The 15,430-nt window shown below is 40.7% G+C and overlaps 1 protein-coding gene across 6 annotated transcripts in view; it reads right to left on the minus strand.

Annotated features, from left to right (window-relative positions):
• Positions 1–15,430, minus strand: part of APP (amyloid beta precursor protein) — a 276,610-nt gene that overhangs the window by 93,554 nt on the left and 167,626 nt on the right. For 2 of the 6 annotated variants that reach the window (XM_019922564.3, XM_019922563.3), the window contains exons 7-8: positions 11,787–11,954; positions 9,181–9,237 (exon numbers count right to left, since the gene is read on the minus strand). The exons of 2 other annotated variants lie outside the window; for them this stretch is intronic. In XM_019922564.3, the coding sequence (XP_019778123.1) occupies positions 9,181–9,237; positions 11,787–11,954 (225 nt within the window). The remainder of the gene's footprint in view (positions 1–9,180; positions 9,238–11,786; positions 11,955–15,430) is intronic. 2 more of the 6 variants (XM_033855990.2, XM_033855989.2) reach the window with 1 other exon arrangement.

Here is a 15,430-nt window from a genome sequence, read left to right on the forward strand (position 1 = left end):
ATTCACACACTGAAGCTGCCTTTTTTCTGGACATAGGCCAGAGGCATCGATGTGCAGCAGGTTTCCTTAGTCATCAACTATGACCTCCCCACCAACAGGGAAAACTACATCCACAGAATCGGTCGAGGTGGCCGTTTTGGCCGTAAGGGTGTGGCTGTTAACATGGTGACAGAAGAAAACAAGAGGACTCTTCGAGACATTGAGACCTTCTACAACACCTCCATTGAGGAGATGCCCCTCAATGTTGCTGACCTCATCTGAGATGGGTTGTTCTGCTACCTAGCCCCAGCCAGGGCTCAGTCCTTGGCGGGCGCTGAGGAGCAGCAGGAGGGGGGAGGGAAGGGAGTCAAGGGATGGACATCTTGTCATTTTTTTTTTTTCTTTGAATAAATGTCACTTTTTGAGGCAAAAAAAAACAAAAAAAAACAAAGGTAAATGTTTTTCTGCATCAGCTTAAGCAACTCAATATGCATGTATTTTTAACTTAACCATGTCCACACTTGAAATGGAAGTGGTATTTAGCATTTTTCCCCATGATTTTAAACATTTTCTCATCTTTTCTGGTAGCAAATGAGAACAAGTTAAAGTTCTTTTGGCATAGGACAATCTGGCAGAATGATATAATTAGGCAAACTATATTTCACATTTTGAACAGATGAAAATGTATAAATGTTTGGGGTCATATTTACAGATCAAGGTAACTATCTGCTGTAAGTTGCTGTAACCATAGCATGGCACCCTCTTTGGAAAACTGAAATTGTAAAAGTTACTATATAAGTAGAAAGATTCTCCAACTTTATGGTTTTCTCCGACTCTTGTGATTTGCAAATCTACTGTTTTATGGAGAGAAACACTAAAATCCTAGTCACTGTAATCTCATTAGTCTAAGTTGAAATGTAGCTTTGCAATATTAAGAATAAAACAATAAGAAAGAACCGAGCAAGCGAGGTATATTTAACAGGATGAAGAATATTTTAAGTATTAAAACTTACATTTTAGGAACAAGGAAATAAATACAAATCTTGTATTACAGATTTATTCCATTTAATTGAGAAATATTTCTCAGTAAATCCTTGTTAGTGGCTCCTGATACTTTCTTTAGTTGAGGACTTTAAGAGAAGCTATCTCTCTTTTAATTTTTTTTTTTTTTGCGGTGCGCGGGCCTCTCACCCCTGTGGCCTCTCCCGTTGCGGAGCACAGGCTCCGGACAGGCAGGCTCAGTGGCCATGGCTCACGGGCCCAGCCGCTCTGCGGCATGTGGGATCTTCCCGGACCGGGGCACGAACCCGTGTCCCCTGCATAGGCAGGCTGACTCTCAACCACTGCGCCACCAGGGAAGCCCTCTTTTAATTTTTAATTCAAACTTTGTAGTCATTCATACTAGCCCTCCATCTCAATTGGTTTAAGTAATTGAAAATTTCCTGTATTCATACCAATCAGCAAATTAGATCACTGACCAGCCAAAGAGAGAAGAATGATGGTATTTCTTAATACTTTAAAATGAATTTAGTATATTATCACTACCTTGCAGCTGGTGAGGAGAAAGGGGAAAACGTTTTAAGTTTGTACAGAGAGCTCAGCTTCTATCTCCCCTAATTTTCCTACATCCTAAAGACATGGTCATAGCAGGACTGGCTGCCATTTTGTGATCATGACCATGGTAGACCAGAGACATGATAACAAGGATGGGTGGGTAGGGGCAGGAAAACCTGTGCCTTAACGCCCTTACTCTTTCAAGATGCATCCTTTTGGGAAAGGAGAAGCTCAAGGCATGTCAGGAATGTTCCAGGGCACAAAGGAACAGGAAGCTCTATATCATGAGTCACTTAAACCGCTTAGAAAGCAGAAACAAATCGACTTTTAGGAGGGTTTATTTTTGTTGTGTTTTTTAAACAAAAAGCACAAAGCAGTTATCCTGTTCAGAGACCTTTGAGGTTCCTTAGAAACTGTGATACAGGCTCAGATTTCCAGGTTGGCCAAATAATAATACCCTCCCTTCATTAGCGTCTACTGCGCTAGGCACTTTACATGTGTTCTCATTTAACAGGTGGGGAGGAGAAAACATTACCCTGTTATATACATTTATTGTGTAGTAAGGAAATACTGTCACTTAACATACTCACATCCCCAGACACACACAAGTCAGTCTGAATTTAGGATGACTAAGCCATGAAGAGGCTATAAAGTTAATACTTAGAGCAGTAAGGGGCTAATCAACATGTCTGGGGTACTGGAAAGGGTTTGGTTTGTTGATGACCAACCTGTACAGGCAAAAGATATGCTTTGTTATGATAACTGCCAGCCTATTTTCTAACAAACAGTTTCCTGCCCTGAATGCTATCTGGTAAATGACCACCAATCAACGTTTCAGCAGCAGAAGTAGGGTTATGAAGCAGGTCAGGAGAGAGAACCCACTGAGCTTGAATCCAAATGATCTTTTGGCCTCTGGCCTCAGCTCAAACATGCTCCTTTGTACCTCCTGCAAGCAGGCTCACTGGGTCTATTCACTCTTCCGCAGAAAACCAAACTTAAACATCTTAAGCTCTATGTTTTGACCTCTTCAGCTGGCAAATAATTAGCAGCAGTCTCACCATCAGGGTGCATGGGCTTTTGACTTTTAAATGACCTTCATATTGATTTTCTTAGTCTAGTCTCATAACAGCCTTATGGAATATAGTTAAGACATAGACCTTTTAATACTGAGAATGGGTGTCTAATGTAATACCAAATGAAAACATGCAACAGAAACGCAGTTCCAATTCATAGCACGTTACTGCCTCAATGTGGACTGGATGACTAATGCTTTTGATATAAGCCTCATCTCTTTTGTCTTTTTTGCAATCCTGGGAGGTCAGAGGTATCTGAGGAGCTGCATAGCAGCTTGGATGTAGACTCTGATGCCTCGAGTGTGCTTGTTCATTTCTTTATTCCTCCTTTCACCAAATCAACAGGTATTACAGCCCCTGGTACCTGTGAGGCATATGGCAGAAACCAATGAGTGAAACAAAGACCCTTGTCCTGGTGGAATTATATTCTAGTGAGAGAAACGAACAGGACACACACACACACAACACACACACACACACACACAACACACACACACGAAGACAACAATAAATCATATTGTTAGAATGTGACTTGTGTTATGGAGAAAAAGAAAGAAAGATCAAGGTTAAGAAAAGAGTTCCGGGGAAGGAGGGGGGACACTGCAGCAGTAAGTAGGTGGCCAGGCTCAGTCTAATTGAGAAGGTGACGTTTAGACAAAGAGCTGAACTGAAGCCTTACTTCCCAGTTACCTGCTGGAAGAACAGGCAAATGAAGAAACTAGCACAAAGGCCTTTGGAAGTGAGTATGCCTGGAAACGGGAAAATTCCAAGATGAGCAAGGTCTGTGTGACCAGAGCAGAGGAAGCAAGGGAGAGAGTAGTGAGACAGGCAGAAAGGAAATAGGGACAGATCACGAAGGGCCTTGAAGCCATGGTAAAGGCTGTCATGAACCCATGGGGATTGTTTTGAGGAGAGAAAAATGTGATGTGATGTGTTTTAAAAGGATCGTTCTGTCTGTTAAGGGACAAAGCAGAAGATGATCTTTTAAGAGTAAAAGATGAAGATGAGGGTGGCTTGGAAAAGTAGCAGGAAGTTGGTAAGGGGTTCTCATGGAAGGTACCCCCCAATACCCACACAAAGTGACAAGAGAAAGAGCACAGATTTACTTTTTTTTCTCACCCCAAAATGCTGTTTCCTAAACCATAGGGTAACCAGATACTAAGGGAGACATTGTTTTCACATGTTGGTGAAGGTTCATTTCAGTTCTGATAATGATGCATCAATGCCTGTCACAACACTTCCACTTCACACTATAATCTCCTCTCTTAGTGTCAGGCAGAGCTCTATCTTTTGTGGGGTGAGGATGGTGGGAGAGGGGAGCAGATTTGCTTTCAATTTGTTAGCAAACCCTCGAGCTGCACTCAATGTTCCTGCCACAAAATATACCACCATCATTGGCGACATGGTGCCAATGAAACCTTTTCATTCCTGTGTTTCCCCCAGAAAATTTAATAATTGTAAGGGGTGTTACATCAAATAAGGTAGAGACGGTTATGGTCTTAGAATGTGGTAGAGAGCACTTTTTTTGGCACGGATGGAGAACCTTCGTATCAGGGACACCATCAAATTTAACTGCAAATGCACCAAATGCTCATTTTAGTTCTGATTCTGTAATCACTGCATAGTGCCCCTCTCCTGTTCATATTAAAGACAGCAAGAACGGGGCGTCAAAAGTAGGGACATGGTGAAAAATTGCCGCTATCATTTTGATATCCGTTTGTCTCCTCAGTCTCTAGGGTGACATATAATTTTAAGGTCATAACGGGCTCAGGATGCAAAAGGAGAAATAACCGCATCTTCAAACAGTAACAACTATGACTACCTCTCTAAACAGAGGCCATAAATGGCATGTAGTCAATATACTAATGTTAGAGTCTAACAAGAAAATTTGGTTGGTCTCCTTTCATCAGCAAAAAGGCAATTTATCTCTATAGCATTGACAACAGAAGATAAAAGTAAATTAAGACCCATACAGTCATTGCCTCATCATTGAAAATCCTATTTTATACAGAGCTAGCAATGCTGTCACATGAAATGGCTGTGATTTATATGATGGGTGACAATGAGGATAATTTATATACAGGAAATACAAACCTGTAAAGGAAGATCTGATGCAAAAATTTCATCTCTCCACACGGCAGAGCTTATAGACTGACACCCCAACTTTAAAAAAGAGAAAAAAATCTCTCCATTTCTCTAATTGCAAAATAACTAAGATCCCTAATGCATTCTAAACTCAAGTATTTATCAAGTCCCAGTTAGATGAGACATTTATAAGGTGAAAATAGTCTGCGATCCTTACATGTGGTACCAGACTCTACAAAAAAATGAACAAAGGCACTTTCCCCTGACATGCCCTTGTAACACACTTATTTTATAGTCAGTGCAGTCATAGTTGGCAGACTATCAGTGCATCGTGTGGACATAAGTTAATAAGAATGTAATCTATGCTGCATTTACTCTAGTCAAGCTACATTTCTTTTTTATGTCTTATGGACATGTACTGATGTGGGGATTTTGTCAAATATGTGAAATGAGCATGAACGAATCAATGCTGGTGTTATTTTTATTAATGTCTATATCCTATTTAGCACAATGCACCACAATATAAGAGCAACTTCAAGTCTGAATCTAAAAACCATATGTGAGGCCATAGCAACAATCACTGGCATCTAGGATGTCTTAACCTTCAGTTATTGTTTTTTGTCCATTTGTCAGAGCTATGCTCTATTTCATTAATGGTGGATCATAAAGGGATGACCTGCCATCGTCACTTGATGCTCAACAGATGAGTTCAAAAAGTCACACTCTTCAGTATTGTCCACTTTCATAGAAACTGTAACCATAAAAGTCACATGGAACTGTTAATCTCTATGGAGGTCTTAAGGATAAAACCAATTTCATTCTACTCCAGGCTTCCACAGCCATGTTTCCCTCCACTTGTGCATTTTAGTTTATATCGTTATTTAATTCCAGCACATACTTGAGTCTCATCACATTGATAAAACTGTCAAGTTATTGAAAGTAGGGTATCTGGTTTAGTTTGCTGGTGTCCCTTGAAATACCTAGCTTAGTACCGGCATGTCCCAGGCTCAAAAGTAACAGCTTTATTAAACCAGGGGTTGGCCTGCTGGTCGCTTTTGGTAAATAATGTTTTATTGGAACACAGCTGTGTCTATTCATTTACCTATTGTCTGAGGCTGCTTTCACACTACAACTGACGCGTTGAGTACTTATAACAGAGACCATTGGGCCTGTGGAACTAAAAAACTGACCCTTTGGTCTTTTACAGAAATTTTTTGTCGACTCTTTTATTAAACTATCTAATTACTCTTCTTTGGAAATATTGTAGCTAAAGAACAGAGCATATACATAATGAGCAGTTTTTACTGTTCTTAGTAAATGAACTTTTTTTTTCTTTTTTGTTAGATGCTGGTTTGCTGAGCAAATCAATTCTTTTCAATCTTAGGGCTTTTCACTATGGTAGCTTGGTGGAAAAAAAAAAACATTCTTTTTATCCTGACAATTTCTGGATACAAAAGATGTGGCTTCTCCTACTTGTCAATACAATAGATTGTATTGGCACTGATGTGACATGTAATTTAATGCACCACCGCGTCTTTTAATTGTTTTTAATAATGCTTGGCAGTTTCATAAAAATATCAGAGTTCTATTAGTATCAGAGAATGTGTTAACGGGAACTAACATTTGCTCTTTCACAATCAGAAGAACAAGTATAGTTAAGAACAATGGTTCAAGTCTGCCCAAAGACTAGATGGTCTTGGTATTATGACAGGACACTGCAACTCTGGGACTAAGGTGGCACATTCCATTCAAAGGACACACAGTACGTCATTCACAGTGCCACAACTCACTGCAGGTAAAGGGGTCAAAGTCATCGGTCATTCTCTTTGGCCAGACCCCTTGGTGCAGTTGGCTGACTTGAAATTGGCAAGATGCTCTTTGAGATGAAAAGCATCTGTTTACCTTTGGAGATGCAATCTGATGGGAAGAACACCAGGGGAAAAAAAGATCATACTCTCATGATGTTTATGTTTGAAACATAAACTTATCAATAAATATTGCTGTACTAATTTTATTGTTCACAAACACTGCACTGGGCCAAGTGAATGTGAAACCTTTGTATCATCCTAACCCAAATGGGCAGACACAAAATTCATGTCAGAAGCAACTCAAGTTTCATAAGATTTTTAATTCCAAATGGGAAAGGGATTTTTTTAAAGGATTCAAATCCATAAATTTATGAGTAAAATGAAAGCTCTTAGCCTCCTGTCTCTACCCTCTCTACCTGTAGTTTAGATTCTTACCTATGATAACAAAACCAAAAATATCAAGTGTCCCTTAAAATTGCGATGCTCAAAATCGGTTTTTATGACAAAGATTTAAAATCTAGAAATGCCTAATTATAATAAGTCTTGACAGGAAAATTATTGTATTTATAATGTAAACCATCACACATTTTCTCCACACAAGCAATCTTATTATCAGTTTAACTGAAGAGCTTTGTCTAGCTCATTTCACATTTATTATGTGACCAGAAGCAACTCAGACTGAGAAACCTAGAAGACCACCCACCTTTGTGAAAAAAGATGTCCTCCGATTAGCCCTAGGTTGTGAAGCAGCCAAAGGCAAGCTCCAGCTGTCTAATCAAACGGGCTTGCTCACCTTTCTCAGTCTGGCTCATTTTCTCCAACGCCAGTCTGCTATCTGCATTTGACCTCCTGATGACTATGACTTTTTCAATTCAAATGTACAGCTTTGCTATAAATAAGAGAGCATAGCTGCACAGGCTATAAATAACTAGAAATTATATGCCTTCTCTAGTCTGTTTGTACTAGCATTGCAAAACCCTTCACTTTCTGTGATTGAACAGTCTTTGCAGGAAGACAAGAAAATACAGCTGCCAAAAATCACCCTCACCCTCCTATAATGGAAAGGTGTCATGATCCCACACACACTACAAGTAGATGGAGAAAATTACCGGGAAAGAGAAAATTACAAGAGATTGTCAATGTCTGTACTGTACACAAGTACAGTACCTCACGAAAATAAATTTATCGAATGATGATGTTCATTCCCAGTAATTAATAGAAATAGAAAAAGACAATTCTTTCATATGCTTACAAATGATATAAAATGAAACAAAGTAAAAATAATGACTTTTGTAAAAGGGTGGGAAAGATTTAATTTACTGATACACGCTGTATTCATGGCATTTAGGAAAAAATGTTTTTAATACCCGTCATCCACTTCCCATGATTTTCTGTATTCTTAAAATGTGCTTCTGAAGCTCAAATGTAATTTTTCTAACCGGGAAAACAATAGCAGAACCAAATAGTTGGCCATTTGGAGTGCAGGGCATAGCCACACATGTCATTTAAGCCTCAAACCTGGTCCTGCCACATTTGTTGGCTGGGGACAAGGCGCCAAGCTCTTGAAGCCTCATTTTCTTGTATGCACAAAGGAAATGAGGAAAATGACCACAAAATATTCTTGAGAAAAAGAAATGATCTATGAAAAATGCCTTGTAAAAATGTAACACGCCATGCAGCTCAATGTACTATCAAGCCCACAGTATAAAATCTAGAGTTCTCCTTAGTTCTTCTATGTCTGCCCACTTGCCATACTTTCAACTATAGTTTATCTCTTTTAAGAAAAGATCGCTAGCTTCATCAATTGTGAGACTAGGTTTTCTTTCCCCAGGATGATATAGATAAGTGCTAATTTTCACTATACCTAAGCTACAACTGAAATTGTGTCTCTTCCCCCAGCAACCATAAGCATCCGTAGTATATATCATCCCTAACCTAATGCTGGAGGAATCTATTCTGGGATATAATCCACATTTCAAAATGAGTATTTGTGTGTTTGACAACACATTTTTAAACAAAGCTAGACTGATAGGTCAACTGAAATCACAATGCACAGACGTTATAAGGTAGGTTAATATAATATTTCTTTACAGGAAGCTCTTTCCCTACATCTTAATGATGAAATCAGAAGATGGGCACTTCTGTCCCACTAGTGTGCGTTCAGGGAGGGGACAGAGAGGCCTTGATTTCTAAAAGCGACCGTTTATTTCCTAAAGCATAACAGCTGTCTTGAAACACACCCAACTGAAGCCTTCGCGTATGTTACTGGTCCATAAAGTTAGTATCATGCATGCACATTAAATATTTTTCTGGGAAACAAGTCACTTAGACACACAGGCTTTTGCTAAATCGTGCCATCTTGTGAGCTTTAGGAAATAAAATATTGATGCCAAATGAAACACAAAATAACATTGTATATACAATATTTTATAGAACCACATGAAATAAAAAGGAAACTGATCAGAAATAGAAGAAGCTTAGTCAAAGCTCTTAGCCCAACAATGGAAGCTATCTGGCAAAATTAGACGTAATTACAAGCAAGGCAATGGAAATAAACATTTGGTTAAAAGACAGGTGTTCAAGAAACACAAAACCATGCAAAGGTGAGGAGGCTGGAGCTACAGTCCAGCCATGCAACGTTCTCCTCCCTCCTCCCCTCCCTTGAGTGAATGACAACGTACGTTTAACAGGATCTTGGGGAAGAGGTTCCTGGGTGGTCTTGAGTAAACTTTGGGACACTATGGAGAAAATAAGAGAACATAACTAAAAACAAAAATGGAAACATGGGAATGATGGATGAAACTCACTCATACGATTCTACTGACCAAAGGAAATAACAAAAACGAAAACATTGAATTAAAAACAAAAACTAAACAAATATCCTGAGCTTGGGCCCCAGCATGGAACCACGGTAAACACACAAACAAAAGATATTTTTCCACAAACACATCTTGGATTGTGGATATTCTGTCTCTGATAGTACATCCCAGTACCCCGTGGAAGGATTTTTTGCTCCCATCTCCCTCCTTAGTGCCAGGATCACCAATTCCCATCCGTCCCGTCTTCATGGTATCTCTATTCTTTTCACCCATTCCAAGGGCAGCCCTGGCCGTCGGCTCTGGTTACTGATTGAAGCTTTTACTCTCCACTTACATCTGTCCCCTCTTCTAACTGGTCTTCAGCCTCCCGTGTTTGCTCTCTGGATACATTATTCTATAACCCACCTCCCCTGAAACTAAGTACTGACTGTTTGTCCATTACACCTTTGTTGGGAGCATCTATCTTTGGCAAATTTCTTGGCAAAGGGTGTGCCATCCAGAGCACCTCTAGAGGCTCCATCTGATCTGTGGTGCCCATGGCTCTTGCTCCCAGTCTGAGTCAAATCAAACTAATCAAATGGAGGGGGTGTGCAGTGAGGGTAATAGTGAGATTTTTGGGGGGGGGGGGTGGAGGATAATTTTTAATGTTTTTTTTTTTTGGCGGCACTGCGGGGCATGCAGGATCTTAGTTCTCTTGACTAGGGATTGGACCTGCGCCCCCTGCAGTGGAAGCGCTGCGGCCTAACCACGGGACCGCCAGGGAATTTCTGATAATTTCTAATTCTTGATGCAAATTCATCACTGCTAATAACTTTTAAAACCCTCTTTCTTATTATATATATATGTATATATTTGTATATATACCCACACATACATATTTATATTTCAAAACATAAATCCACCCCAGGGAAAGGGAGAAAAAAGTTGGAAATCTGCCAGGAAATCTCCCACAGCAGCGAAACCACCGAGAATCATTATAACAAAAGCCCTTTGTTCAAGAGGCTCCGGGCAACAGAATCCGCCATTGTCCTCCAAGTTACCCAACCTAATTAACGTTTTTGTTTGAAACTCAAGAAAGGAGTCTTTTGAGCTGGAAGCCACAATCTTCCCATCAGAGCCAGAAAAGAAGCCCTTGGGGTTACCAGTTCCTAAACCTGTTCTCACACAGGGTAGAAGTGGAGTCATCTCTCACCCAAGAGACCAACAGGAACTTTTCCAGTAGATTCCACTTAGATACTGGGCTTCACAGTAGAAGGTGTTGATATTGCAGACCCTTTGTTGTTTAGCTTAATCTTATGATCACATGGAAAACAATTTATATAATCCCTGGGAATCCTAGGCAGGAAATGGTGGCTGTCGCTCTCACCAGAACAACTGGAAAAAGGCAGGAGTCTCTCAAAAGAGAAGCATGTAATTATTGAGTTTAACCTTTAATTTATCAAGTTGAGTAACTATTCCTTGAGTAGATCCCACTTCCTTCTAGTGGAATAGATAGATAGATACATAGGTAGGCAGGTAGATAGATAGACAGGTAGGCAGATAGATAGACAGACAGATAGATAGATAGATAGATAGATAGATAGATAGATAGATAGATAGACAGGGAATTTAATGTGAAAAGCTGTTAAGAACAGAGGTCCCAAATGTTTGGTGTGTTACCTCTGGAGAACTATCTCTGTGGAAATAGTTTCAACTTGCATTTAAGTCATCATGACTTTATTTATTTATTCCCCCTGAGTTATGAAAAACTTAAAGTGGAAGAGAAAAAGGCTTGGAAAATTATATTCCCTGAGCCTTAGTCACTAACGCTAAGTGAGGAGTTTTCTTCTGTCCATTCCAAGATAAGACACGAAAACTCGCCATCGCAAACGTCCCTGTGTGAGCTCAGGTGCCACTGGGGCATTTCTATCCTCTGGCATCTGAAGTGCATGTGCTCAACTCAAGCCCATTCCCTCGCCACCACCATAAACGTCACGTGTTATGAAATGATACTCTTCACGGCAGTACGCCTTGCCAGTGGCACGGAAGCGTCATCAGCCAGGCTTCCGGTGGTAACCCTTCTTTACACGTGGAGTGCACATGCAGAGGCCCGAACACAGAGGTACACGGACAAACACGTAAGTATACATTTGCAGAAATAGCTGAGAAGACAAAACAGCAACTCCAGCTTGGCTTAAAGAGAAGCACTCAAAAGTCCCTCGAGACTGCAAGACGGATGCACCATAGCTAGTACAAGAACACATCCACGGCCATGCTTTATTAGAGAAAGACGGAGATGTGTGCTCATGATCGAACGTCCTGGAGGAGATGCCCGGCAATTAGAGACATTGACAGAAACGTGGTTAGTGGTAGCAACAGACCCATTCCCGAGAACCAGGAAAACCATCGGAAAACCAGTCTGTTACAAAGAGCAGAGTCAGTGGCGAGAAAGATGAAAAGGTGGCCAGGCTGGAGGAAGGTCCACTTACTGACGCTGCCACACACGGCCATGCAGTACTCCTCTGTGTCAAAGTTGTTTCGGTTGCCGCCACATCCGCCGTAAAAGAACGGGGCGCACTTCCCTTCAGTCACATCAAAGTACCAGCGGGAGATCATTGCTCGGCATGGCCCCGTCTCGGCTTGTTCAGAGCACACCTCTAATCAGAGGAGATGTGGGGAACCACATTTAGCATGAAAAGGTACGGCTGGCTGTTCATGTACACGTTTACTATTCTTAACGCGTTAGTCCTCCCAGTGGTAATTGGGCTGGGTTTATCCTGCAGCATCTGACAGACATTTACTAAGGAATTTAATTATCTACCAGGACTTTGGAATTACTTCTGAAACAAAGCAGTGCATGCTCGTCTGGTTTAATGAGTGTAGCTCTCAGTAGTAATAAAAGGATTCCAGCTAGAGGTGAACAGACCTTTTCGGTGCTTTCAGATAATATTAAATGCCTGAAGATGTGCGCACATCAAAATATTTCTTCCCTATAAAAAATAAACTTCTCTTTTAAATAATTTGAAGGCAACTTTAAAGGTAAAAGGATTATGTCTGGTTATGATGCAAAAAGTTTAACCTGTCGCAAACACCTGATTGTTTTCCTTGAATAAATGACTGCCTTGACTTAAAGTATAAACTAATAATACATATTCTGAATGTGATCCAGTTTTCAGAGAGACCCAGCCTGTCCACTGACTATATTTGAAAACATACATAAAACCTGTGAAAGTGACTTCAAGTTCATTACATTAACTCTAATTAAAGACAAATTCTTCTTTGAATATTTGTCTGTCCCTTGGCCAAAAATGTTTCAAATAACAAAACATAGTCAAACAACTCCAATTTGTTAAGACATACCATACATTGTTTTACATTATAACACAGCTTACCTGTCAACATGCCTTGCCACCCTCACCCAAATCAGGTTCATAATCCCTGATTGACTGAAAGTGTAGCAACCTGTAGGATTCCATTTGTAAAGTTATTGCAATTAGAATTAGAACTCTACCTCCCATGTATATTCCATTTTTGTCAGAAGTCAAAACGATTTTCCTACTCGGTTTGCGTCCCACCTTAGCTAGGCTTACAGAGATCCTTCTGATACCTCAGCACACTCAGATGTCTTGCTTATTCTTAGTTTTACTAACATGCCAGGGAAAAGCATGCTTCTTCTAAAAGACAAAAATCCATGCATAATTCAGAGCTTCCTATTAGGAATATTCAACAGACTGCTCTAGGAAGTCTCATCAATCAATCACTCAAAGACAAAGATCCACAATGTTTATGTAAAAGGAACTACTGTTTTGCTTTTCTCTACACATACCACTCATTGTTCTTTTCACTCAAGGTCAAGAGGTGATGGCAAAACCAGAAGCTGCTGCCATCATGATGATGTCAACAGAGTAGGGAGGGAGAGTCAGCACTGAGCCCAGAAGGCGAGTGCCAAGCTCTCTGCAGAAGTGTCCTGTGTAATAGATGTCTAAGATGACTCTGGCTCTCTTTGGATGGTTTTAGGATGGAAACAACTGGCTCCCAGAGCATCAAGCTCAACATCACCCATCATTCTGGTCATCCCATTTGATAGTTACTTTCAAAGTCCATGCTTGCCAAGCCATGATGTGTTTCTAGCTAGTTTTCTTTATGGAATTTTCCTGTATGATAAAAATCTGCCAAACGGTTGACACAGTATCACATCCAGCTGGTAATTTGATTTATTCCCCAAATTAAACGACTAGCATTCTAACTTACAAAGGATTAAGTTAGTTTTGCTGTGTGTGTAGGGGGGTCTGATCACCTCTGAGTTACTGACAAAGCAGCTTCCGGGCTGCAGAGCTAGCAGCCATGCGTGCCCACATGAGGAGTCCCTGCAAACCACAGCTCTCAGCTGTCTACACTCCTGGATGGTATCTTCTCTCTCTTTCTCTCTCTCTCAGTTGTAAGAAACATGAACAGGTTGGCTTTACCCTCCTTTTCTATACCTCCCTCACCAATCTGTACATGTTCACGTGATGTGTTTTCCTGTTTCTAACACGTAATGATACTCATCCTTGCACCGATTCCAAAAAGACTGCCAGGCAACCGTGTCTACACTGTGGTTGAAGTCAGACTGAAGTTGCAAGTGGCTTCTGCTACAAAGAGAGGCACAGAAACACGACCCTAAGTCACAGGAGCGTGGGCAACAAACCTCACTGTGTCTCAACAATTCATGCTGCTGCTCACGTTTTATACCTCTTATAGCACCAAACACGTATCTTCTGATACTTGCCTGCCACAGGTCCATTTATACATCACAGCTGTGCAGGGGCAGAAAACGTCATTATGCTACATCCAATGTACTAAATAAAACTGGTAGAATTTCGGGTGGGTGCAAGTTAAGTAATGGGATCTCAAAGGAGTTAATCCATGACAGATATTTTCCCTTGTATGTGACCTAATACGATATCTTACTTTTCACGAAAGCAAAACTTCCTGGTCTAGAACCCAGGTGATATTACAATATATTGTCATTTTCCTATACTACGGGTGAAACATTCATTTTTATTTTATTCATTTTTGTTTTTCTTCTGCCTCATTCTAAATGGCTATGAAACCCTCTGTTACAGCTAATTGGTAGAGCCCCAGTGAAGAAGAAAAAGGATTCAGGACTCAAAATTCATTTATATATCAACTAAGCAAATAAAATAAACTACCTGAGGAGCTTACAATTCTTGTTGGAGTTTCCAGTTATAAGACCCTTGACTCATCAATCCCTAAAGGCAAATAATCTCCATTTGGAGTGTTTTGTTGGTTCTCCCTGACATTACCATGGCTGCTGGCACTCCTGACTTTAAATGGGCCCAAATACTTTCATGACTCTGGTGTGTGTGGACATAGTGGGGAGTAAGAATCAATCCCATGGTACTCACATACAAGAGGATATTCGAGATAACGTGGTCAGGAGTTGGTATAACAGCATATCAAATGTCATAATATATGGAGCAACAGACATATGTGAGCCTAGAGGAACAGGAATGTACCTGTCACTTTGGAACCTCTGATCTGCTGAAGCGGAGGAGTGTGCTCCAGATGTGGACAAGTGATAAAGGGTATCTCATTGTGATCCCTCCAGTTATCAGCATTGCTAATCAGCCGTCCTAGAGGAGTAAAGCTGATTTCAAAGGGAATTCTTTTTTTTTTTTTTTTTTCTTTTCTTTTGGCTCAGCCGTCCATGGCTCACGGGCCCAGCCACTCCGCAGCATGTGGGATCCTCCCGGACTGGGGCACGAACCCGTGTCCCCTGCATCGGCAGGCGGACTCTCAACCACTGCGCCACCAGGGAAGCCCTCAGAGGGAATTCTTGAGTGGGATGGATTACTTTTCATCTCTCACTCGTAACTGTATTTCTACTCTACTGTAGAGCACACCAGTGTTTGATCTCTCTGACCTTTTCTCTAACCCTTCTCTTTACAAAAAACATTGTCCATGTAATTGAAAAGAGAACCTTTCATTTGTCTGGGAGAGGTTGAGGGGTAGTCATGGGGTCAGCACTGGGGAAGTATTATGTTAATGCCTTTACACACGGTATTAGTAAGTATAAAGGAGATGGCCAATGACTCTCCCAAGACAGTGAGAAGAAAGAGCACATACTTGG

This window comes from Tursiops truncatus, chromosome 4, assembly GCF_011762595.2.
Source record: "Tursiops truncatus isolate mTurTru1 chromosome 4, mTurTru1.mat.Y, whole genome shotgun sequence".
NCBI classification, from domain to species: domain Eukaryota; kingdom Metazoa; phylum Chordata; class Mammalia; order Artiodactyla; family Delphinidae; genus Tursiops; species Tursiops truncatus.